The sequence below is a fragment of the Acomys minous genome, assembly GCF_964271855.1.
Source record: "Acomys minous genome assembly, chromosome: 4".
NCBI lineage: Eukaryota > Metazoa > Chordata > Mammalia > Rodentia > Muridae > Acomys > Acomys minous.
The window spans coordinates 13,227,956-13,254,953 of NC_140486.1; the positions used below are offsets into that span (position 1 = coordinate 13,227,956).

A 26,998-nucleotide genomic window follows, 5' to 3' on the forward strand; every position below is an offset into this window, starting at 1 on the left:
TCTCCATTGGTAAACCTCCCAGCCTCCCTCCCAGCAAAGGAAGAAGCAGCTGAACAACACGGATGGAAGTATACATTTTAAAAATCGTTTAATGGAACATAAACTCCTTTAGAAAAACATTCAGCTGGGTGATAACACCCATAGAAAAAAACACCAACCGTGTGTTTATCTTTTTTTAATTTGGCATGTTATTTGCATTTATATTAAAGCAAAGTGCATCTTCTCTTTTATTTTTCTTGTTTATACACATTGCACAATACATAAATAATGATGCTTATAAAACGTCTTTATATTTACAAGTAATAATATATTTATATATAACATAAAATACATTTTTCTTTAATAAATCTCAGCTTTCTTATGGAGTCCTTTCTCTGTCAAAGCACTACAATGCTAAGTTTCCAATGAGAATGGTTCTCTTGTTCATTTAAACTTTTGTAGTTAGAAAAATAGCTTATGTTAAAGTCTAAACATGCTCATTGAGCTAAGAACAGTGTCAAAGTATCATACGAGTGTATGAGTTGAAAGAAGAGCTGGGAGTCAGCCTAGGATGGTACCTTTGTTATGCCTGGCCACACCCTCTTCAGCAGGGGGGGCGGCCATTGAGCAGGTCCCTCCCCAGGATGCCCCTTGCTGGTCTACAGAGCTCAGCACACAGGCTGGGGATGAGGTGCTGAGCTTTCTGCATCTGGGAGAAACCTGATGAAAAATCATGGCAGGGGACCAGCTGACGGCCTGAGAGGGTAACTGGGTTAGCAATACTGTGACTGGGCTGTCCCGGCAGCCCTTGGGAAGCCCATCTCAAGAGAGAGATCCAGGAGCAGATGGCCAAAAAAGACAGACACGACAATGGCAGCGGGGTGACAGGAGGCAGTAAGACAGGGATGAAAACAATTGGTTCTGGTTCAGCCTCTAGCAGGCTGGCTTCTCAGAAGCCTGTGGATAGGCCCGTGTCCTTGGGGGCAGGGGAGAAAAGGTTGCAGCAGGCTGGAGCAGAGCTTTGGCAGCTGCTGGGACACCTGCTGCCCCGTCTGCCCAGGTACTGCCTCTGCCCCACTGAGCATGTCCAAAGGGCGCGAGAGACACACAGCTTGGATCTGCAAGCCTCTCAGCTGGGGACATCCATAAAGAACACATACACACAAAAAAAGCACGTCATTTCCCCCATCTGTCGCTCGTGTACACCCCTAACACACTGACAAATGAAATGCTGATCTCAAGGGAAGGCAGTACCCACTTTCATATACCATGTTTGGCAGTGCTGACTTTTGCTTCTCATTTTTATATCAGGGTGTCCTGTCAACCACACCCACCACCTCAAAAAACAAAAACAAAAACAAAAAGAAATTCATATCATAAGCTATTTCTCAAAGAATGAGACAAACAGAACACAAATTAAGAATGAAAGAAAACAAAACAAAACAAAACAAAACCGACAATGGTAACAACAAAACCGACCAAAGAGTTTGCATGAGAAGCAAGCACTCAGGAGGGAAAGGTTAGCAGCAAAGTAGTTTGAATGGTGGCCCTGCTCGGCTCACGCTCTGTCCTGTCCTCTGCTCCCCACACAGACTACCGGCTGTTGAAGATGACCTCCAGCCAGCACGGGCAGCTACTGATGAACTGGCGGGTGTAGCACTGGCCCCAGCCCTTCACGAAGCTAATCTGCACTGTAAAGCCCGTCCACGGCTGCTGCATGAATTCGTGGTCGTTGGGCCGCTGCAGGCTGTATGCCTTCTCATAGTCAAAAGCCTTGATGGAGAAACCAGGAAACACCTTGTGCACCAAGAGCGTCCTGGAGTCTGGGTTGTCCAGTGTGGCGGACTTGATGAAGACGGGGTAACTGCTGCGGTTGTACACCCACACGCCATCCACTTCCCTCGTCAGCTGGATGCCACAGCCAATCTTGCTCCGGACTTTCTGTACCAGCTGGCTCTTGTTGTCCGAATTGAGCTGTCCGAGGCAAAAGCCATTCCCCTGAGGTAGATCATAGAAGATATCCAGGGAGGGTTCTTGGACACAGTAAAGCCTCCCGACTCTAGTCTTCTCCTCCCAGTATGCCACCACGCACCAGTGTGACCGATCCCCAGGCTCCAGAAGAAGTTGGGAATCTACAAAACAAAATGGCAGATGCGGTTGGTGATGCTGAAGACCGGGAGTTCTTTCCCCTCCCAGAATCAAATCACATACATAGACACCATTTGTGCGCATGCTCACGAGTCCCCACAAGCAGCACGAAACAGAGGCAGTGACGAGCTGTAGGGTCCACACTGCTGATGGTGGGGAAGACAGCCTAATGGACCTTTAAGCACAAGGCTTACTGTGCTCGTCCTCTGTCTCCTCCCACATGAGTCCACAGCATCACAGACACCAGAAATGCCCCAGAATTACAGTTGCCTCTCAAGGATGGAACCTTGAGGGACAGCCTCTCTAATCCCAAGACCTGGGTGTTAGAAGTTACCCTAGTGGGTGGTGACCTAGTCAGACTGAGAAGCCAGGTGGCCTACACCCTCTGCAGCTTCTATACCACCTAGTCACCCAATTCTCACACCAGTGCCTTATTCATTTAAAAACAACAACAACAAAACCCACCAGCTGGTAAAAATAAAGATGAGGGTCTGGGCATAGTGGTGCACGCCTGTAATTACAGCACTCAGGGAGGCAGAGGCAGACAGGTCTCAGGGAGCTCAAGGCCAGCCTGGTTTACAAAGTGGGTCCAGGACAGCCAGGGCTACACCGAGAAACCCCGTCTCACCTCCTCCCCAAAAAGCCATGCGCCTCCCCCTCCTCCCAACAGAAAACAATTCTCAAGTGTGACCGCAGCAGCCTGTACAAAAAGGGTTTTAGTTCAAGTCCAAATGCCAAATTACAACATGCAGGTGGACATTAGCCTAGACCACTGCCAGCCCAAACAGAAAATGCCGTGTCTAAAATAAATGTGGCCATCCTTGCTGTACCTCCTGCCCAGGCCACTTCCCCGAGGTGCCCCTTTCTCCTGTTAGGCCCTGCACAGGCCACGCTGCCCTTTGTGGAATTCCACCTGGTCTAGCGTCACCTCCCCCTCCCCTGCAAGTCCACGGCACCCTAGAAGCCTGAGGTGATGCTGGTGAGGTGCTTCTCCTAAACTTCAAAAGGGGGTGGGGAGGGGGGGGCTACGTGGAAGAAAGTCCCTTCTCCTTCTCTGCACTCCCTGCCCCGCCCCCAACCGCACAGGCATCCTACTACCTCCTGTAACTGTTGCCAAGAGGCCTGACTGAGGACTATAAATCTCCCTAGCCCCGCCAGGCTGCAGGAACGCTGCGGTTTTGTGGCGGCAGGGTAGAGAGCGGAAGTCTTGTATTTGTTAAGAAAAATGGGGCAAGGCAAAGAGGGGAAGGAGGTGGGGGTGGAAGCCGCTTGCCTCCCTCCCACCGCAGTAGGTTTGGTGGGCTTTGAAGCTGGGGTGTGTGTGTGTGTGTGTGTGTGTGTGTGTGTGTGTGTGTGTGTGTGTGTGTGTGTGTGTGTGTGTGTCTTCCCCTCCTTGAGGCCTTTGTTGTTTCTGTGCTCAGAGCTCCATGAGGGCTGTCCCCATGCAGGGGCAGGACCAAGGAAACTCAGCCCTGTTGGTGACGCAGGGCAGTTTGGTACATCAATCCATTCCAACTTTTGTAGGCATGTTAGGACCTGGGAACCAGTCAGCTCCTCCATTGATTTTTTTTTTTTTTTAAAGCAGCAGCTTAGTTTCAACTGGGACATCACATGTGTGAGTCTGTATAGTTATTTGTTCAACCCACAAAGGTAGCCACACACACACACAAATCCTTAGTGGTTGTCCCCTCCTACAGACACCCTCCTCTAACTGACTTCCCCAATCCATGCCCAGTTACACATGGAGAAAGGGTGTGCCAAGACAGGATGGTGGATTCCTTTTCCTCAATCCCCACCCCCACTGAAAAAAAATCAACACCACAAACCTCACTGTCGCCTGGCCCTACTGCCACGGGTCTACACCCCAAGTATACAAGACCGCAAGTGTGTCTGAGTGCGTGTACATGATGGGATGGCTTGTGCCTGCACACACGCTAGAAAATACGAAAAACAAGACAGGGACAAGGGCTCCGAGCAGAAGGTGACTCATCAGGCACTAACTTGTTCCTGCAAAGTATCCATCAACTGCTAATAAACTCGTGAGCGAGCGCTGGCAGTCTTTGGACTCTCCTGCAGAGCCCCGCACCAACGACCCCTAACATCCGAACGTCCAATGAATGAAGACACTTCTGGCCCCGCCGCAAGAATACTACTCCCCAAAGGGTTGAGTCCCAACTTGGGACAAGAAACCTGGCCAGGGAAAAGAAGCCTCGGGGAGTGGCTGGACGGAGCTTGGGGAGACTCTCAGAGGGGCCTCACAATGCTTTGTTTCATGCAGCCCAGCCCCACTGAAACCTGGCACCACACAGCAAGGGGGGGGTAGGGGGAGGGAATGAAGGAAGGAAGGAAGGGGGGAGGGAGAGAGGGAGGGAGGGAGGGAGGGAGGAGGAGCCTGGGATCAAGTTGCTCCCATGCCAGACCTGCTGGTCTCCTCAGCAAGGGGTGGGGGTCCTGTCTGCCAGGCAAGGCCCTGGGGCCTGAGCAAACTGGGCCAGGCTGGGGCCTGAGGCCTGGGTAGGGAGTGGGAGCGGGGTGGAAGCATGCTTGGGTTTCTCTTTCATCTACACTGCCAGTCTACCCAGCAATTTGCTGCCAGACATCCCCAGGAAAAAGCCCTTTTCTGTTGAGGTTAATGGCCCAGCCCAGATAGATGGCCTTGTGTGGGTGTCCCCTCAAGGCACTCCAGGGAGACCCCTGCTTGCTCCTCCCAGTCTCCTGCCTCACACAGGGCAACTGTACACCTCCCCTTGCTCCTGCTCAACAAACTGTCAGTTCGCATCCCATTGTGGAGGCCACACCTCCTGAAGAGTCCCAAGCACCACACACACCATGGGGGCACCCCAGATGGCCACCTTGGCCTGAATACTGACTGGTTAAGCTCATTTATAGGAAATCACCCAAGTTCATTTTCTTAGGAACAGTTACCCGGATTGGGCCCCCAGCCACGAGTCTCCCAACAAAGGTTAGGGCAGGTTTTAGAGTTTCCAGGACCAACACCGCACACTGAGGGGGGAGGGGGAAGGCCATGGAGCCCCACTCTGGCCCCACAGCTCATATTCCCAACACAAACCCACTCACGCCCATCAATTTCTCCCAGCTTTACAACCTTTCCAGTGTTTGCAACTTTTCCTCGCCAGAGAACTGTACAGGGGCTTGTTCTTAAACCGCATGCATTCATTTTAAAGCATCCAAAAGAAAAGCTACGTTGTAAAAAGCTTGCTAATCAGATGCCTGGCTCACAATTTTTTTATTACACCTGAGGGGATTTTTGGAGCGATACCAGAAAAATGCTGAATCTGCCTAAAGTTCCATTAAGGTGTTTGCCCCTCCCCTTCTTCGTTTTCCTTAATGCATAAAATCCTTCCCTTTAAGGGGAAGGCGGAAGTAGAGACTGGGCGTATTTTACAGTGTCTGCATAGGGAGACGCACTGAGCAAGGACAGCGTGCACCCCAGGCACCAATGAACAGACACATGTAGATGAGAGCTTCATGAAGGACTCTCATACTTTGGGCCTCAGTGGTGGGGGGTGATTAGAACTCACGGCCACTCGTCAGGATCAGAAGAAATCTCACCCTTTAAAACATATAGGGCTAGCCAGGCATGGTGGCACATGCCTTTAATCCCAGCACTTGGGAGGCAGAGACAGGTGCATCGCTCTGAGTTCGAGGCCAACCTGGTCTGCAAAGCGAGTTCAGGACAGCCAAGGCTACACAGAGAAACCCTGTCTCGAAAAACCAAAACAAAACAAAACAACAACAACCAAAACCATATAATATAGGGCTATAGAGATGACCCATTAGATAAAGGTGCTGACAACCCAGCTTTGATCCCTGAAGTCCAGGCAGTGGACGAAGAGAACCAGCTGTCCTGACTTCCGCATGTACAACCCAGCACACGTGTGCGCCCATACACAATAAGAGAATAAGATGTTAATAATAAGATGCAGAGAGGTGAGGAAGAACAGAGAAAGAGGAAAAAGCCGAGTTTGGGGATCTCCAGCTCATAGAGCCAAACATGAGGCTATGAGGTCATCCAGAGACAAAGGGATTCTGAAAACAGATACACCCAACAGTGGGATCCACATCACTGATGCACAGGTACTGATGGGGAAGAGAGGAAGAAGACTTGGACCTTTCTGTGACAAGGAAACAGGTTGAAAAATAAAGCCAGGATGGACAGAGTGGAACTGGCACTTGCAAGGTTAATTGTGCCCCAACTGCCGAGACACGCAGTGGCTGCAGTGGCCTGATGGCAAAGGAGGGGATCTCAGCCACTCTCTCACCTGTGTGAGGCATTTGGATTCCATAAAGTTGTATTTTTCTGCCAAAAAAACCCAAGGGTGTGATGGCCAGGAAGGGTACCTAGCATTGCTACCAAAGGCCTTTCCACACAGGTCAGGGGTGAACAAAGAGCAGACAAGTAGACACAAAGGCTGGGCCCAGCAACCTGGAACACAAACATTGACTACCACACCTCACCGGCCACAGGTCAAGGGTGCTCCCCCCTCAGCACCCAAGCGCCACCAGCAGTCACCCCATTCTACCGCAGACATCTCAAAGGTTAACAGCTCCATTGCCCTGCCCCTCCCCATTAAGACACCGGCTATTTCTTCTGAGTGTACTCGAACCATTTCAGGACAAAGTATAAAAGAGGAGGACCCAGCACCCAATCTAGGCGTGCCCTATGTCTTTACAACAAGGACACTTAGCTCCCAGGTTCGTTGGCCTGAACCTGCCACGCTTAGAAGCTAATGGAGAGCACAGGTAGAAACACAACCCTGACCCTGACCTCCGGAAGATCCCAACGCAGCTTGGATAACTCTGGACTTTGGAGCAACTTACTACTACGAAAGCTGAAATGCTTCAGGTTAATCCTGCACTACCGAGACTCAACACACCGCCCCGCCCCGCCCCCACCCCATGTCCCTTCACCAAGCTGATCACAGTGAAGTCTGGGTGGCCCAGAGGAAGCTGAGAAAGTTGCCCCCCACCCCCACCCCACTCTCCAATTATCTGGCTGATGGTGGCTGGCCAGGGAGAAATGGCCAGAGGGTGTTGGAGTCTCCTTTAAGGCCAGGGTACTCAGTCAGATCCATGGGTCCAGTCAGTTGGATTCCTAAACTCATCCCTCCTTGCCCTCCCCCATCATGGCCCATGCCTACTCTGGTGGGATACTTAAAATTCATCAACTTGATACAGAAGTGACAGTGGGTAGCCCATCCCAAGGTATGTGAAACACACATCTCGTATAATTGTAACTTCTCAATTACTGAGAAGACGCTGGTCACAGGTGGGTGGATAGTTCTAGGCCAGCACTAAAACATTTAGTAAGCATCTATATGCACTGGTGCTCTTCCAGAAGGCCCAGGACATCCACATCCACATCCTCATCACCATCCTATACCTTCAAGAAGAGGAACAAGGCCCAAGTCACATGCCAAAGAAGAGGATGATGGGAGCCCAGGCTATCAAAAGATGATCTATGGGCCAGCAGCTACCCCAGCCCACTAAATCCGTAGTTCTGAAAGTCCTCTCCTATTGCTCCTGGGGAGAACCTGAGTCAGGGTCCAGCTGCTCCCTTAAGCCAAGAACAGCGAAGGGAAACACCTCGCTTGCCAGCAAGTCACTCCATAGCTTGCTCTCCTGAGGGTTATCAGTTTGCCCTGCCTATGAATCATACAAAAGCAGTGCGGGCAAAATGGGCCCCTAGACTCACTCTGGCCACGCCGGTCTCTGGATGACTCTATGGCACTCATATGTGACCTGACCTATCAGTAGTCCCCAAGCCTGGCTCCATTTACCACAGCTACCTTCTGAAAACTAAGAAAATCTCATGGAGGAGGAGGTCATGGTCTTTGCATTTAATTTGTAAAAACAAAACAGCCTACAGAGAAAAGATGTGAGTTAAAAACAAAACAAAACAAATGAACGAAACAAAACACTTCTACCTCTGAACCAATTTTTGTTGTTGTTTTGGTAACTTGTCACACATCATCTTTAGAAAAAGCTGAGTCCCCAAGACAAGGGCTCCATTTTCCAGTGTGGCTTCTCTCTTACTAGCCTTCTACAAACGACCCCAAGCTTCCAGCCAGCTTGCTGCCCTACAAGGGTGACTAGTAACTTGGTCTTTACAGACAAATCCTGATGAATAATGATTAGTCCTGGGGTGTACTGCCACACTCCGTCACTGGTCCCACCTAAAGCCCTGCTGCCCAAGTCTGAAGCCCCTTACTCAGAGGGGTCCCTCCTTAGAGCAGTATTTAGCCACCGGAGACTAAAACTGAGGGGAGCCCAGCGCAGAAGAGAGAAACCACACAAATCAAAAGCTCCTGTCTGTCTCGCCAGTTGGGCTGACTCGGCTTCCTGTGGCCCCGTGTTCAGCCATGCAAATTATAACATGTACCCAGTTGCTGCTGCTGCTGCTGCCTGAGGAGACCGGCTCTGCCCAGCTTCGAGAGGCTCAGAGGAAGGGTGGGGACTCCCAACCCAGCCAACTCCATTCATAATATTTACAGTAAATGGCCTCTCTGGCTGCTGTTGAGTGTACATCCAGCCTAATTACTACGCGGCTCTTCCCCTCCCCTCCCCCAACAATATACCATCAAGTTCCCACCGTGACCCACGAATACCCAGCAGATGGCTCCTGGGCTTCTCCTGCCTTGTTTGTTTTTGTTTGTTTTTGCAATTGAGCATCTGGAGCCCCCAGATCTGCACAGTGTTATCTACTAGCCTGCTTTATCTCTTAGTTCGGATCTGGTTGGCTCCCAGGGGAAAAAAAAAAGCAACGTAAGAAGCCGAGCAATCATGTGACAAAGTCCACTTGATATCCAAGAAAGACACCCCGGTCAAATCCATCCCCCCCCTCCCCCCCGCCCGTTTAGATAGTCTGGATCTGCGTTCTCAACTGCAGCGCCAGCACTGGATGCTGAGGAAAGTACACCACGAGCCTGGCAGAGAGAACGGCGGAGCCACCAGAGTCCTTAACTTCTTTCACTAATCACTCTAGCAAGCTTGTTAGCTGCGTGCTTTAGTAGTTCAGTAAAGAATCTTAGTACAGTATGGTATATGCAGGTACGAAAATGCCATAATGAAACTCCTTATTTGCATGCCAACTTTTTTTTTTTAATCTTGTTTCTAATATAAATAGATACATTGAATCAGTTTCCCCAAAAGGGCAAAAACCCTCAAGACACACAGAGCACATAAGCATCTTGCCTGCTTTTGCCCTAGACCTCCCCAAAAGCTGCCCACTCCGAGAGCTCCAAATCTCCACTCAGGTTTTTCTAGAGTAAGAACTGTCAGATGATAGGAAAACCAGGGAGAAACAAGTACGCTTTTCATCCAGGCTCCCCTTGTTCCATAACAATTATGAAAACTGTTGGATGGGAAGGCATTTTGAATATTTACGGCATTCCAGCCAATAAATTCCAGCACAGGATCCGATGGAAGAAAGGCTTCCCTCTGCAGCAGGCACCCCCACTGTTCCCTCGCCTGTCTCCCCCCCCACCTCAAGCCCTCATTCCTTTTTACAACCCAGGCCAGGCCAGGGCTGCAGTGTACTTACAGGGGAAAAACAACAGAAAGACAGCCTGGAGACAGAGTGCAGACTGGAAAAGTTAATCATTACTTCTGTCTGCCTCTGTAATCTAATCTCCCGAGCTTGGACGCACTCACGGCTCAGCCACCCCAGCCCTTTCACCCTCAAAGCACCCAGGACCTCCTCGACCTGAGCCTCCCCAGCCTTCCCTCCAGCCCCACCCCTCCGGAATGGGAGGCCAAGGGAAGAAGGAAAGGCTCCCAGAATCCTCTTCCAGGCAAGAGTGCTACTTACAAGGATCTGGAGTCCACCGCACATGGCTGCCCTTCTGGAGTGTGGCCCACAGTTCTGACACTCTTCTGGCCTCACATGTGCGTGTGTTCCAGTCTGGCTGCTACATTAGCAGTCCCTCACCCCCTAGCTGCTTTCTCTATGGGGCGATTATGCACTCAAAAATTGGAGACCTGGTCATTTTGTTAAGTGTGTTTTACCACAGACAGAAAAGAAACGGACAAGCAGGCAGACAGTTTACTGCTAAATGTTTGTTCGATCCCCAGCACAGGAGGGAAGGAAATCCCTATTCTCCAATGCATCCACTATCACTGTGAGGCTGTTCTCCCAAACACAGGGGGTTTTTAGAGTGGGAACCAGAACAAGGCTAAACCTAGTAGTGTAGAGACATGCATTTCTTTCCTAGGCTGATGGAGGGTCCTCTGCTTTCACTGGTACTTAGAAGAGCTTGCAAGCCAAGACGCATAAAGAACCATAATCATCTTTCAGAATAAAGAGGCTGGTGATGGCTCCCTAGACACTGGGTCCCCCAGGAGTCAAAGCATCAAAGAGCCCAGGGTGGAGAAGGGGATTTGGTGACCAAGCGTAGGCCCTTACACTTTGCAAAGAAGAAAACTGAGGTAGAGAACACAAAAATGGCTCCTATGTGGCCATGTTCCTCTCCTCTCAGGCCTCAGTTAAGTCGGTCTCTAGGACATACAGGAGACAGCCCCCTCCTAGAACAGCAAACGTCCAGGGGACGGGACAATCATGAAGTACTCTTTCAGGAAGTACCCTCAGAACTGGAAATGGAGCCCATCTGCCTTTAAGTACTAGGCACACTCAGTGCAGAGAGAACTTTCTTTTTCCCTCTTGGTTACTGATTAATGGGGGGAGGGGGCGGTGCTGTCTAACAGGCAGCCTGCCACAGGGCTGACAAGAGCCCCCACACACCACAGCAGCTCAGATGGGCCTCACTTTTCCTAGGGGCTAGAGACAATGATCTAAAACTCCTCACTCACCCCCACAAAACACTGACAGGCAAATCTGGCACAGACTGTCATTATCCTGGTTCTGTATCCATTTCTGTTCTGTTGAGCGAAGGTCCGATTACCGTATTTTTTGGACTGTAAGCACTTTTTCCCAAAAAAAAAAAAGTGGGGGGAGGGGAGAGCTAGGGAGCGCCTTATGGTCCGATTACTGTTTTTCTTGTTTTACTGCTCTAAAAACTGGGCATTGTCTTATGGTCAGGTGTGTCTTATAGTCCGAAAAATATGGTGAAAAGTAAAAAAAAAAAAGGCTATAGAGAAATTAATTAACAACAATAGAAGCCACCGGCAGCAGTTACTGGCCTGGTTACCTGTGTGTCTTTTGGCTAAGAGAAAGACGTTCCCAGCTCCACAAGGTGAAATTGGAGTTGGAGTTGGGACCAGTTCTTCCCTTTCTGCTTTGAAGCAAGCTCCCAGTCAAACCAGCTCTCCCAGCATTCTATCCCCACTCCCCACCCCCGTGGGGACACACCAGAGAAACAACTAATTCAATTAGTGGGTCCTCAGAGCTCACAGAAGCCTCAGGTACTCCCCAGGGAACCCACAGGGCAAGATGAACATAGAAATGAAACACCTTGATCAATGCATTCTTAGATGACTGCATGCAAGCAACCCCCAGGTCAACCACAGCCTCACTCAGAGTTCCCACCCCAGAAGTCGTCTCAGGCTCTGAAAACATCCCACTTCGCCTCTAACTGCCAAAATATTGCGATGCTGCTGACAGTGCGTACAGGGCCCACCTCAGTGTTCTCACTAAGAACCCAGTTCCCTGCTCATTTCCAGCAGCCTGTGGCCGCAGGTACTACTAGGGGTCTGAGGGTGAGTGAACATTATGCCTTTAATTACGGCTATTACCAGGCAACAAACAGCCAGGGCTGAAACCAGACCATGGGGAGACCTCTGTTTATCTACAGACTGTGCTGTGGTTCAGTTCTCAACAAACAGAAGTGGAGGCAGAGACAGGCAGGGCTGATGAAATCCCTGCCTCCCAGCACCTTTGCTGGGCAGGCCAACTCTATAAGAAACTGCTCCTGCCTTGGGGGGGGGGGGGGTCTGATACTCCACAGGGCACAGGGCTTGGTACATGGTAACTTCTCAGAGAGTATCTAATAAATGAATAAACCAGACACGCTGGCTTCTCAGAAAACAACTGGCCCCCTCAGCTTCACACCTGAAAAAAGGAAGCAGGAACGGACAACATGCCTCTCCAGCAGGGCCTGCCAGAAGGGCCATGGCTTGTCTTGGACCCCTGCTCTGGGCTGAACAGATGCCCAGGCAGTGGCGGCACAGGCTGAGAGGTGTTTCCAAGGTAGGCGCCGGCCAGGCAACCTCTGCGGGTACACCACCTGCCCACAGCATTCTGCTTTGGCGTCCTGCTCTGTTTGGACAAGTTACCCTCAGCAAGTGTTCAACAATGCTTTTACACACCCCAGGGCTCTTGTTGTGTTATGAAAACAAAACAAAGCACGCTAAGGAAAAAAGTCGGGAGGGTGGGGGTGAGAGGGAGGGCAGAGTAGTGTGCCACACACAGTCTCTTTCTTTCTGGTCTTCAACTCTCTGGCTCCGGGCAGCACGGTCTCAGATCCTGAACCACCAGAACAAGGACATCAAAGAGAGGACTCGCAACTCCAGGCAGGGTTACACGGATGCTGTATCTTTACCCCTCCTTTGAGGGGGATGCTTCCTGAAGCACTGCTGGCCGCATGACCTACTTAAATAGCTGTACCGACTGGAATGTGAAGCCCCTGTCCCTGTCCTCAGAGACAGTGAGAAGGGCATAATGACAGCACCGAGGTCCAAACTGCCCCATGTGAGATTCCCCTCCTCTGACAAGATAACTGTGGTGTGAAAAGGCTGAGGGCCGGGATAAATAAATTCCTACCTACCCTTACAAACAAAAGCAAACCAAAAAGCAAAGAAAGCAAGAAAGGAATTTTTTTTTTTTGCAAGTTAAAACTGAGCTAATGACACTGGGTGGGGCTCGATGCTCAGGATGCCAAAGCAACGTGAGTTCCCAGCCAAGAGCCGCTTGGCCTCACCATTTGGGAAGGAAGCTGAACAAGTCATGAAAGACTCTTCAGTAAACCGGGAAATAAGGCTGCAGTTAGCCTTAACTGAAGGTGACCCTTCTGGTTTTAAAAAAAAAAATTTTAAAATAATAAAAATAACATGAAGTTCTCAAACAGCCTTTCTTAAAGAAAATGGTCTAAAAGTTCTCATGAGACTAGAATGGAAGGAGAAGAACGGAGAGGGCAATGCCAGTTCCTCAGCGGCACTACTTTCCATGAAGGGGGGGGGGGGATGCATGCAATTTCCTGTCTTGTCCCAGTATTTCCTGTTAGCTGACAAGGTGAAAGTTATCACTGTTTTTTGTTTGTTTGTTTCTTTTTTGTTTTTTGAGACAGGGTTTCTTTGTGTAGCCTTGGGTGTCATGGACTCGATTTGTAGACCAGGCTGGCCTCGAACTCACAGCGATCCCCCTGCCTCTGCCTCCCTTTTTTAAGCCACTGCCCTCAACTCCATCAAAAACCACCTTTCCTTTGCCCACCTCCCAATTTACTACGTACAATCTTGTCTCCATTTTAGCACATAAATAGTATTGTTTTCTACGTCTTTAGGAGTAGGGAGACAATACTTCTGCAGTAGCAGCTTCCTCCAGGAACAAGGCCAAGGGCTGGGATCCCCAAGGTGACCTCATGGGGAGAAGCAACAGCAGGGCCAGGGGAGGCAACGCCCACCTCCTACCGAGGAGGCAAAGAGAAGTGGAGTAACTGCTGTCAAGTGAGTGCAGCTTTCTTGGTGTGTTAGCCACTGAACTGAGGACTGTGCTTCAGCAGTTAATAATATCTTCCCTCTGAAAATAGCCCGAAGAGGAAGCCTCCGTGTGACAGTAGGCAGGCGGCCAGATGCTGGGCCATTCAATCCGCATCAGAGAAAGATGCTAGGGCCAATGGTGACCTCCCAGTGGCTGCACATACAGTACCCTCTCTCAGACTCCCACAAAGGGGCACCTGCCTGCCCTGGAACACAGAAGCGGTGTCGAATGGACCATGGGTTTCTGAAGCTAAACTCTCTGGCCCCTCTCTGGCTCTGTGTCACCACACTAGGCAGGCCCCAGGGACATGGCATCTGGGGAGAAGTAGGAATAAGCATACTTCCCCCTTAGCCCTACTCAAGGCAAAGGTCAGACTCGGGGAACTAAAGGAAATTTCCTATTTAAGGTTTCTGCAACTTGAGGGAAACAGGAAGGTTGAAAGCTCAGCACGGAGCAGGAGGTGGTGGCGCACACCTTTAGCCCCAGCACTTAGGAGGCTGAGGCAGGAAGACCTCTGAGAGTGAGACCAGCCTGGGCTACCCAGAGAAACTGACAGGGTAGGAACAAACAGGAAGGAAGGAAGGAAGGAAGGAAGGAAGGAAGGAAGGAGGAAAGAAACTCAACACTGAGATGCAATGTTCACTTCCGGCAAGCTAGACTCTAAGATGCCTTGTTTCTGGGCCACCAGGGTACCAATAGTCCTAGAGATCTCCAGGTGCTATGGAAACCAGCATAAGCTCATCAACAGATTCAGACTCTGCCAGAAGTCAGTCTCTCTTCACTAGCCACAGCTCTTCACTGACAGGACAACAGTCACATACATTTAAAAACTACTACGGACCACGTTTGTAAAAACTGTGGTGAACTACAGGTAGCCTGAACTGCACCATCAGTGACACTGAGTAAATTCAGAGAACTACAACCCATCGCCACCCCAAAAGGAAACATAGTTGCAAGGGTCACTTCTGCAACCCTAACAACCATAGGAAGAAGATATGCAGGTAAATGGCAATTTTCCACAACCAAGCAAAAATCTTAATTAAGAAAAACCCAAGCCAGGCGTGCTGTGTTGTCGCAGCCAATAATCCTGGCCTATAATCGCAGCACTCAGGGGGGCAGAGGCAAGTGGGTCTCTGTGAGTTCAAGTCCAGGACAGTCAACCCTGTCTTGGAAAGAAAAAAAGAAAGAATGGAAGGAAGGAAGACCGGGGACTTAAGTGGTTGGAGAGATGGCTGCTCTTGCAGAGGATCCGGGTTCAGTTCCCAGCACCTGTCTACCACAACTGTCTGCAACTCCAGTTGTAGGGGATCTGACAACCTCTTCTAACCTTCACCAGCAACAGGCATGTACGTGGCACACATACATACATGCAGGCAGGCAAAAACACTCATACACACAAAATAATGAAATAAACCAATCCAAGGAAAATTCCTGAAAGAAAAAGCTCGAATCCAAAGGCTACTTGACTGGGCACAAGGAAGCCCAGCCTCCCTATGTAGCCCAGACTGGACTGGAATTCACTATATAGACCCAGGCTGGCCCCAAACTCAAGAGACCTGAGTGCTTCTGACCCCGAAGTGCAGGGGTTAAATAAAGACACCTACTTTCAGTGCTGCTCAAAGTTCAAAGCCTACATTGAAGAGAAAAAAGAAATCCAACCTAGAGGGCGGGGTTACAGCTCATGGTGGAGCGCCTGCTCACTGTGTGTGCATGAGGGTTGGCACTTCCCCCAAGCACTTTAAGATTAAGAAAGAAGAGAAAAAACACCCTGTTGTCATCATATGGAATAGCATATAGAGAATAATTATGGAATTAATACGGAAAGAATGAAGCCAAATATCATGCGTCCGTGACACTTCTTCCTCTCTCTGCTGCTGGACCCAGTCTGAGCACTCTACAGCAGACTCTACTGAGAAGAGGCACAACCCATTGAGTCTTGCGGGGAGGCTGTTTGCAGGACCACAGCCAAAGCCAACTGCTACCCTAGCCTGGCCTTCTTGGGCCCTTCCCCCTTGCTGGCTTGACTGGGTTCTGCCTGGGGACAGGATGCAGAGGCAGCAGCCATCTAGTCTAGCCGGCAGAACAGCCCAAATTTGCTCCACAGATTTTAAATGCTGTCACCCTGCATTTAACCCCTGCCTGACTACCTCATTCTTTCCAGGACAAAAGAGGTTTATCAGGGAGTCCTTCTCCAGGGGCGGGGCCTGTGACCTCAGGCCTTACAGAAGAGGCCAGCAGACAGCCCCATTGCTGCCTAAGACTGGTCTACACTAGGGTGTGGGTGTGCATGGGTGTGCATCAGGTGAGCCGCCCTAGCCTAGAGCCATCAGACTGACTTGGTTTAAAGAGATGCAGACTGTCTGTATTCTTGGAGTTCCAGACAGTCATTTCTCAGTGGCCAGGAGGGAACAGGTGGTCACTGCTGGTCACTGTGCTAGCCTGACTCCCCCTTATAACAGCTGTGAGCTCATTAGTGTGTGCTGCACCCTCACTTCCAAAGGGTGTGAAACCACAGCCAAACCAGAGGCTACCTGTTCCTAGGCATGAGCAAGAGACATTGGAAACAGCAGGTACCTAGTTCTGTATCACAATGTCATGCCAGACAATGAAAAACAAACAAACAAACAAACTCCTTCAAATTTAGCTGATCAGCTTTTCTGAGATCAGAATGTAGCCATCGTCCCTGAGCTCAAGTCAGCTGCGGACTGAGCCAGGGCAGCATTTCAGAGTATGTATGTTTTTGAAGGCTCTCCTCAGACACTAAGGCAGATGCCAGCAATGGCAGATCAAAGAGGAGACAGACCTGTCCTTGTAGTTCACTTGGTACGGTCTCAGAAGGTGTCCACCCCAAATCTGGAAACCAAAAGCTAAGACTTTAAGCAAAGGAAACTAGCTACACCACCTCCTACCAACCCCTTCCACAGAAACATGACTGCACAGACAGGAGATGAGTTCCTCCAATGCCCCTAAGACTCCTGCACGCTGCCAGTCTCCAGTGCCCACCCCCACCCCGAGGCCTGCAGCGCAGGACCCACACGGGACACCCTGCCATCTCCTCCACTGAGCTCTGTAGAAGTTTCCCAACTATGTATGTCAGTTCTTGCCAAGGTGGGTCTCCCTGACTCACTCATGTGAAGCAGCCGCAGCAAGGGCCTGACCTGGATTTGCATGCCTTTCAAAAGACATCAGTGCCCAGAGACAAGGCTAAACTCAGGCTACCAAACTGTACTTCTGAAGCAGTAACATATCAGTCCCCACAGAATACACCACTTTCTGTAGGAGCCACCTCGTTGAGAGCAGGACCTCAGATTCTCTCAGACCCTGCCTGTTTGGCATGGCATCCCCATGCTCAAGTGTCAACACATGAGCTTGTCTGTCTGTCTACAGTGTGCGAGCACATACACTCTCACAAGCTTGCACAGAGCAATCCATCTGTCTCAGAGAGCCGGCTGTCAGAAATGAAAGTACAGTCTCCTGGAACCAAATTACTGCCTTCTAAAAATGTCCCATTTTCCCAGACTGAGGAAACTTGCAAGGGTGGGGTATGTTTCGCTGCAGGTCCCAGAGGACCTGGCCTGTCATCCCCCACCCCCTCCCACCCCCTGCCCTCCCCCAACAGAACCACTCGGCAAGGTTGGAATTCCAACCAGAAGCCAGGGTGCTACTCCCAGGACTTGACCCCGCCCACTCCCCTTCCTCTAGCTGGCCCTGGGCAAGGGTGCAGGAAAGGGAAGGGCCAGCCTTGGAGTCACCCCTGCATTTCAGGAGGGGCTAGGCCTTTGAGCACACCCCACCCCCATCTCCTCCAAGGCACCACATTTTCACATTTGGCTGTTTTCTCTTTCCCTTCTTCCCTTGCCAAGAGAATCAAGCCCTGGCTCACACTGGCGACCTCCCTCCCACCCTAAACTGAGCCCCATTCATTAAGCCTGCTCTCAGCCTGGGCAGGACAGGAAGGAAAGCCGCACACAGGGCCTGTGAAAGAGACTCCCAGAGGTTATTTCAGGGGGGTGTCACTGCCCCCCCACCTTGATTGATGCCTGTCCTGCTCCAGCCCTGCCTCGCCCGAGCGTCCACTTCAGAAGCCCCTTCACATCGCCTCCTGCCTCAGTCAGCCACTCCTAACCCCTTGCAAGCTCAACCTACACAAAAGCAGACACATCCAGTCCCTGCACCCAGCGCCACCTCTGTGAAAAGGGAGGCTTGGCCTTCCAGAATGTTAAAACCCAAGCTCATGAAACCACCTTTTGGGGGCATTCCCGGGACAAAGAGTACAGCTAATTTCTCTCTGTGCTCGTCACCCCTCCTCTAGATACCCCCAAAACATTGGCATCAACCCAAAAAGTTCTCCCTTCAACCGCCACCCAGGCGCGTTATTGCTACATGGCTCCAACTGCGTACGGAAAGAAGAAAGAGCTCCAACTCCGAAGCCTTGGGAATTAGTAAACCAAGAGCTAAAATTCAAAACAAATGTTCTTTCATGTGGAGACCTTTTTTTTTTCCCCCTTTTTTTCTTTCTGCAGTTTTGTTACACCACGCCGTCCCTTGCAAAGCGCCCTACTACACCCTAGCAGAAGCTCATCCATCTAAGCAGCTGCAACCACGGAAGGGAACTAGGGGGTGGGGGTGGGGACACTAAATGCTACTTCCCAGCTTCTTCCTAGAACTGGATGGACTTGGGGGAGCTTTGGGAAGCAAGGTTGGCTGGCCAGGTCACGCTGTTTTGGCTTCTAGGGTGGGGTGAGGAACTCTCTGGCTGGTGGTTCTCAGCCTGGTGTCGTCACTTCCTCCAGCAGAGGAGACAGACAAGATGTTATCAAGAAAAGCCCCACTTCCCTTGCTCATTTCATGTGGTTTGGAGGAGAAGCCAGGGTTCCTCCCTGCACACCCAGGGCTTAAAAAATAAAAACGAGCTAACAACATCCTGAGTGTGTTATTTTGTTCAGACTCTTCCCCCCCCACCACCACCACCCCTCCCTGGCCCTTTCCTTCAAGAACCCTCACCTCATGTCAGCCTTAGAAAGCAGAGGAAGGCCTACCCGGCTCCCACCTCAGCTGCTGGGGTCCACCTCCCTCCTCCCCACGGGGTCCTTCTTTTTTCTGTCCAGTTCTCATTAGAAGCTTTGTGTAAACAATGCCCTCAGTCTCAGATAACAAGTCAAGAGTACACACTGCGCCGAAATAAAAACAAAAAGGGTCGTCTCCCTACAGGCATTTCCCAGCAGGCTCAGTTCCTGGAGGGGAGAGTCGGGTGTGGGGGTCCGGAATGACTGTACCTCAAAACACACGGCAGACACTCTTCGGACAGTCATGAGGAGCCATCCACCCCACAACAGAGGGTGTTCGCATCCCACAGCTCCCACTAAGAGATGCTACATACACCAAGACCTCCACCGATGGCTCCAAGGCCAGCTGTGCTGTGTGCGCTCAAAACTGTCCTGGAATTTCCCCCCATCCCTGGTCACCTTCCCTCTTGCTTTAGAGGGCTCTTAGAAAATTAACGGTGACATGGAAGGGTGAGAGGAAGGGAAGAAAAGAAAACTGTCTTCTAGAGTGAAGCTGAGTAGGCTCTCGCCAGGGTACCGGCTCCAATCCTAGGACACTCCAGCGCCACCTCTGCAGGTCTTTGGTCTGTGGGGCCCAGAGAAAGCCTGTCTGTCCAGCTTAGGACAGCTATGGTACCTATGGTCTACGACAAACCCCTGCCCTGTCGCTAGAGAACCCCTCAGTCCACTGAGATCCATCCTGCACCTGGGCTGTGCCCCAGAAACATGGGTCTGTCTCCTTCAAGGCATGTGTGCAAGAGCAAAGTAAGAGTTTAATCACACAAGATTAACAAATGTAAGTCACTTAAGTCAGGGGCTGCTTAAAAAACCGTGAGGGATGGCAAGATGGCTCACGGGATAAGAGTGCCCACTACCAAGCCTGCTGGCTTCGGCTTTTAATCCCAGAAGCCCACAGAGTAGGAGAGAAACACCCCCCCCCCAACACACACACACACACACACACAATTTAATAAAAATAAAAAATAGTCATGAAGCTTGCTTCACACACAACCAGCTCCCAGCTGACTCCAGTTTCCCCATTCCTGGGAAGGGCAAGGTTCTGGCATGAAAAGGACCACAGGATGACAAGCTGAAGGGCACACTACAGTCACCCCGGATGTGTCTCATTTAAAGCACATGAAAACGAGAACAATTCCAGACCAGCTGGGGTGGCAGAAGGCCACCCCTGGTTCCTTTAGCCTCCAGCAATTTCTAGGAAAAGAGAAAGTGTCTTACCTGAGAGCCCCCCAGGGGCCAGATAATTCGTTCCCCCGGTTTCCGCGGAGGAAGGTACAGCAACTGGACAGTCTGCTGCAGAGTCAGAAAAGAAAGAAGTAAATGCACAAATAAAAACACCAGCATTCATTCTTATGAACACTCTAAACAGCATGAAAGAAAGACCACACATTCCAAAGGGCTGACTCGAAGCCACAATGCAGATTATTAATGGTCTGCTCGGCTTCACGGCCCAGCCTAAGACAGACCACAGCACCTTGTCACCCGTCTGGGCTCCAGGCGGCCAGTTAATCATTAGTCAAGTCAGGCTCGATCACAGACTGGCTGGAATTTCTCTTCTATTACAAGTCTCCCATTGAGAGCAGGTAATTCCCAAGGTCAAGGAAGGTTCGAAAGTATACTTTTCTCAACCCTGCTCTATCTTTCTCCCATCAAGCACAAGGCCTCCTTCCTCTTACTCCCAGAGATGAGGATCTTAACTCTGGCCTTTAAAATCATTATTCTCGCTTTTAACGGAGATATAGCGAGCACAGAAGTTGAGCAGACTCACTAATTTCTAACAGTTCTATCCGCCTGTGTGTAGCCCATCAGGTCAAAGCAGACTCAACCAGGACCCAAATGGAGGAAAACATTCTACCTGCTTCCGGGCTGGTCCAAACCTACCCATCGGACAAGGCTGCCTGCCACAGGACCTGCACCATCTTTCTGGCACTATTTCCTGCCATTGTCTTCCCTAGACCTTAACCTGTGGATTTTGTACTCTGCCTCTCTCTCCCCTCACCCCCAGGTGCACAGCATAGTGACCTCAACGTTTATAAGGATAATGACAATTCCAGCTGAAGACACTCTACAAACTCCCTCAAAGCAATTACAAAAAAAAAAAAAAAAAGCCCAGGAATCACAACCAACCAATCAGTTCCCAGGACCTCAAACGCACACGTCCCTGTTAAGTTTCTTCTGTGCCACTGGCAACGTCACAAACTTCTCCCCTAAGCCCCCCACAGAATGTTTGGCTCCAGGAAGGCAAACGCACCACAGGTTACCAGGCATTAGCAAATGTCCCTTTGGCCACAACAGTCAATAGTTATTCCCTAAAGGCAAGCAGCTTGGACAGCTCTTCAGTGGTACAGGGGCTGCCTCTAGTTCCTGACAAAGGGAAGGTGACCAAGCCTGTCCAACACATCTGCTGAGGACCCCTCCCCTCTTAGGCTGGAAGATTACCTATTCAATACCTTCCAGTGGGCTGGAAAGGGAGGCGTAGCACTCAGGTGTATAGCACTTGCCCAGGATGCATTTAAAAATGAAAGGAAACCCTCTTCTAACTGGGAGGGCGCATGGAGGAGTGGCTGGTAGGAACTGAGAAAAATGTATACAATCCCATTTCTTCCGGGAGGACTATACAGCTTTACAGGAAAACAATGAGGCTGGAGGGAGGCAGGCAGGCAAAGAAGGTTCTTGCCATAGGGTGCCAAGTGTGTACTTTCTTGCCCCACCATTTCCTGGAGACTGGCTTCTTATTCCCCTTCTCCACCCACTCCCCCAAATGGAAGACACCCCTTGGCCACTCCCCCAGCTATGGCTGGCTGCATGCCAGGGCCAAGGTGTATTTCAAAGGCAGAGCCTGGAGACCTCAGTCAGTGTGTCAGCCTGTCTCACTTCAAAGGTGAGCCAGGTCCAAGATGCAACCACAAGTGATTTTTATGAAATGTGCTCTGCCCTCTGCATCGCCTTTGATCTTAGGAGGGGTTTACACACATTCATTAGGCCTCCCTACCACCCCTGTAATACAGCAAGGCACTCAATAGCACCCAGGTAAACTGAGGTGCCACCTGACTAGGCCAGGGGCCACCCAGGGAGAAGCTACCCCCCCTCAAGTCCACCTCCCACCCCAGGGCTCCAAAACCCAAACCCTCTTCCCTGGAGCTGGCCAGGCTGCGGCCATCTCTGGTGTCTAGATTGGCCCCAAGCTAACAGAGGTCAAGTAGGCCAGACCTACACGCACCCAAAGACTCGGCAAAGATAAATCTTGAGTCATCGTTCCCCACTATCCTAGAGCCCAGCCTGGCATACAGTAGAGCTGGCCCACTCCTGGCTCTCTCCTATGTTACCAAACACCTAATTAAGGCCCAGGTTCTGTGGAAGAAGGACCCACACCCTCCTCTCAGGCTGTTCTAACAGAAGGTGCTACCTCGGGCCCGCTGGGGGCCTTGGAAAGTTCCTTCCAGCCTCCCTCTTCTGAGCTTCCTGGGTACTACTTTGTATAATAAATGATGGAAGCAATAAGCGAATAAATGAATGCATGATCTAATCATTCATTAAAGGGACTTGGAAAAGTTAAGAGACCTAAATTAAGAGGGCCAGATGGCAGATCACGATGGCAGCCCTTCTAGGCTTTGAAGGCTGTGCCACTGAGAGGCCGTCCCCGCGGCCAGTCCCCTGCCTTTCCAAAGGGGCAGACAGACCTCAGGAAGAAACAGAGCTCAGCCAGGCTACCAAACATCCCCACTCTACAAAAAGTGGAGGCACAAAAGCCAGAATAGCCTTTTCCCTTGTGGGATGGGAAAGTGGGGCTACCCTCATGCCTTGCAGAAGCCACAATTCACAGCCACTTTTGCCCTGAGGTCCAGGCAAGCCCAATACTCCTTGCACACAACTGTTTTTTGGGGAAACACAGAACCAGGTGCAGACTTATTCTAGGCCCTTCCCAGAGGCTACAGCCATCAGAGACTCTAGCTCAACCTGCAAGTACCTCCAAAGGCTCCTTCAGCTTAACCATGCCAGGCCCCAGAGCCTTCCCTTTTCCTCATCTGAGGCAGGGGACTGCACAAAAGGGACACCACCACCACCCCAGTTGTAACAGTTGTCCATTGTAAAGCCCTACCTTCCTGTTTTACCTAAGTAACCCAACACCAAACCTCAGGCTGGGAAAGAATATCTAAATCCCCAGGACCAAGGCTTTCCCACACACGAGGTGTGGAGAAAAACGTGGGACAGCAAAGCCCCCCCCACCCACATCTGTCTAGTTACAACACCCCTGAGTCACCACAAGCAGCCAAACCTGCCATAGTCCCCCTAGGGCAGTCCCTGAGCCCACTGTCCAGTGCAGACCACTCACTCCGCTCTCAAGCAGTCTTTTCCCATTACCCTCTCCGTGGTGCCTGAGTTTGGGTCCTTTTCCTTATTTTAAGCACAATATATGAGGGGTGAGTAACCAGCTGCTTGGATTTCCTATTGGCAGGTTAGTCACTTCCTATTGGCTGAGCTGGGGAAAGGTTGCCCCCCTCCATGGAAATGGCACATTCCTGTCTTTGTGGCTTCTCTGTTTACACACATTTTGCTACCTAATGTCAACAGTTGCTAATGAATAAATATATCACTCCACTCCTGAAAAATGAGATGGGGGGGCCTGCCAGGATGACTGCTTAAATCTTGCCAACAGATTTACCCAGTATCTTTCCGGCAAATCCCAAAGCACACGGCCGTTCTTTTCTATGGAGCTTGGACTTTAGGGGAACCTCCACCAGAGCTGTCTTTGCCTCTGGGGCCACAGAAGCTTTGCTTTCTCCTTAAGGTTAACCCTTTATATTTGAAAGAGGCAGAGGAAAAACAAAACCAAAAGAGAGAACCCAGGTGGATCCTTGGAGAAGTGACCTCATGGAATAAGCCTGGATCCTCTAAGCCTCAAACTTAGGCAAGTTCTAGCCCTTAAGAGCTGGCAAATGCCAGTCAAAGTTTGTTGCAAATACAGAGAGCCGGTTATCTTGTCATTAATGACCATTTATCTGGTGTTTTGTAAATCAAAAGCAAAATAGCACATACTCTGCAGGCCACTTATTAGACAGGCACCAGCCGTGCAGCAACGCCTCCCTAACTCGGGAACTGGTGGAGTATGTGGATGTAGGACTAGCTGGGGCTTTGCTTACACATTCATTAAGCATTTAATTTATGACAAAGTCCCCACAAAACGGGGGAGGAGCCAAACAGCCAAAACTCACAAGGCAGAGAGTTCCAAAAGAGCTAACAGTGGCCAGCCTTTCACTTTTCCTGCTCCTTGGCCAAGCAAAGATCTCACAAGTGCTGCGTTTTTTACTTTTTATTTTTGTAAGCACCACATAACAGGCGCGCGCACACACACACACACAACGCAACATTAAAACCTGGACTTGCAGCAAATGATTCTGTAATTCTTCCACTGTAAGAAAGAAGCGGACCTGTCCCTGCTGTCACCCCCAATCTGTTTTGCTGACCCTGTCCCCTGGCACTGTCAGCTCTAAGGGATGGGGCCCTAGTGCTGCCAGCCAGAAACTGAATGCAGACAACCACAACAGGGCTGGTGCCTGTCTCAAATGGGCTTCTGCCCTGGCCCTCTGCCACCCAGTGAGAAAGCAACAGGCAGGCAGAGAGCTATGCTGAAACTTGTATGGTCTCTCTACCAAGAATTCTAAGGAAACCTCAGGAAAAAGGTGACTGAGCCACAGAAACAGTCCCCTCTGAGCTCGGTGCACTTCCTAACCATCTCATAGGTTACTCCTACAAACCAGAGCTTCTCTCCTCTTCTCAAACTCGCATCCATTTAACTGTCTACCCACAGATCCTCCTGGCACTCACAAAGCTTCCGAATGCTTCCATCAACCTGTCCTATTTGGCTCCCAAGACGTTCAGTGGATTAAAAGCCTCCATGTGTTAAAGCTGAACTAACTTCCTTCACACAGTTCAAATGCATAAAAAAAAGGAACTAATTGTAGAAGGGGGGAGGAAGATATCCAATCACAGCAACAGGAGAATCCACCAAACTTGAAATATAGAAAAGCTCTAACTGCCTTGAGCAAGCCAAGCACCACCCCCCAGGCCCCAACCAAGAAGCAAAAACCAGGGTTCTAAGGAAGGATTTGAAAATCAGCTACTCACCAGTTGGTTTGAGAAAATCCATTGGGTATCTGGAGTAAGGAGGAGGGGGAGACTCTGAAATTAAAAAAGTAAGAGGATGTAAAGGCTGAGCCATGAGAAACAGAGACAGAAACTTATGATAACTCAGGCATTCTTTTAGCCCAACTGTTTGTCTTAGCTGTGGGGGTTGGAGGCAGGGCAGCGAGGCGGTGATTGCCTTGATATTTAGCTGTCAGATAAACAAAAGAGGCCGCCTGGCGCCAGCCTCGGCGCTCAGCTCCTCCACGTCTGCGGCCGCCGCCGCCGCCGCCGCGCTCGGGGCTCGGCAGGCCCGGCTGGAAACCACCGGCGGGGCCAGGGCTCCATTGGCTGGGCTGTGCACTAAACAGCTCCGTAGGGTGGGGGACGACGGGGGTTGCTTTGCCCCTAGAACTACAGACCCTGCCCCCCCCCACGCACCACCACCCCCCCGCCGCCTCGAGGAGCACAATTCACCCCACCCCCCACCCCCCGCTGCTCAGCTTGGCACCCACGCTTCCCAACTGGGGAATCCTACCCAGCCCACCTGAGAGAAAGCACCCCAATTGTGCTACTGGTGAACTTGGAAGATTTGCGGGGAACAGACTAGTCTCCCCTGCGCACAAAGACGGGGAGAAAGCAGAAGGCATGGAAGAGCTAGCAGGATAATATGGGGGGGGGGGGGATGCTCAGCGTCCCATCCCACAGCAGCTAAGGAGCAGAGACATCACTGAGACGCAGGGGGTTGGGGAGCCTGACATCTAAGAACCACTAATTGTATGCTTTTCTGTGCGAAATAAAGGTAAAAGTAGAAGCTTCCCGACTTCTCCAGGCTGTTTGTTCCTTCTCACCCTGTAGTTGGCACAGCTGAGAGTGGATACACAGTTCAGTCTCCATCCTTCCACTGCCCCCAAACTCCAAACGTATGAGACCAGGACAGTATCTGGGCCACTTATATCACCACGTGACTGTCCTTATTTACTAAACGAGAGGAGACTTTCCAGCTTTTAGAGCTAGTTTCTCCCAGCCTTCCTTGGCGGGCTTGGACCGAATCCAACTCGGCCACACACCTCAACGCCTTTCCGGGTGCGGGGGAAGCGTGATCCCCACTTGGCTCCGTATCCTCTTGCTGACCCGGAAATAAGTGTGTCCCATTTTCTGCAGCACAGTGTAAGCACAGGCAATAGTACTATCCGTGGGTCCGGAGGGTAGAGCGGGAGTGCGAGAGAGTAAATCTTGTAAGGGAACCCCAAGGAATGTCAGTTTTCCCCTGCCCCTTCCGATCTTGTTCCCTCGTCTCCACCAGAACTCCGGGGGGAAGGGGGGTACACACACCCTGGGGCATTTCTAACCAGCACTTCCGCGCTAGAGGTAACGAAAGGTGGACAGAAAACAACTTCTTACCTAGTTCGCAGAGTCGGCTAAGGTGATGGGGGTTGCAGCACACCAGCTCGGGGTTGATCTTCCCGTAAGATTCACAGCAACACAGCCTCTTGACTTCCGAGGAATGCCTGAGATCCGGCCACCTGAACACTTTGCACAGCAGGAGGGGGAGCGAATAGGACGAGGGCGGCTGCGCGGGCTGCGCGCTGGCGGGCGCCCCCGGGCCCAGCCTGCAGTCCAGGCGGCCCGGCAGCAGGAGGCACGCGGTGCGCGTACCGCCTCGGGACTCCACGGCCTGGAGCAGCAGCTCCAGCTGCCGTTCCTTGAGTTTCTTGAGCACCGAGTGCGTGAGCGCCTTCAGATCCGCCTCGGCGCCCCCGGCCGCCCCGGCACCCGAGGCTGGGGGCTGGGGATGATGGTGACCTTTGGCACCTCGGACCGCCTTGCCCAGGCAGCAGCCAGCCCTGCCCGTGCCGCCGCCACCAACCCCATAAGCCCGGCCGTCCGTCGCCCCTTCTCCCCGCAGCTCGCCTCCGCCGCCACCCCCCACACCCTCCTCCTCGTCCTCGCCGCCGGGCGCACGGCTCCTCCAGAGACGCCGGACGAGCGCAGATCGTTTGGTCCTGAACAT

The 26,998-nt window shown here is 51.1% G+C and overlaps 1 protein-coding gene across 2 annotated transcripts; it reads right to left on the reverse strand.

The window, feature by feature from the left end:
* Positions 1–71: 71 nt before the first annotated feature.
* SMAD7 (SMAD family member 7) lies at positions 72–26,998 on the reverse strand (the record flags this gene model as incomplete). 2 transcript variants are annotated; one of them, XM_084778041.1, is made up of 4 exons in its annotated part: positions 72–2,111; positions 20,080–20,151; positions 24,988–25,041; positions 26,389–26,998. In XM_084778041.1, 4 exons carry the CDS (start codon positions 26,996–26,998, stop codon positions 1,573–1,575), a joined length of 1,275 nt encoding a protein of 424 aa, XP_084634167.1. In that variant the 3' UTR covers positions 72–1,572. The 2 variants fall into 2 exon arrangements, with proteins under 2 accessions (XP_084634167.1, XP_084634166.1); XM_084778040.1 differs by having other exon boundaries at positions 20,080–20,154.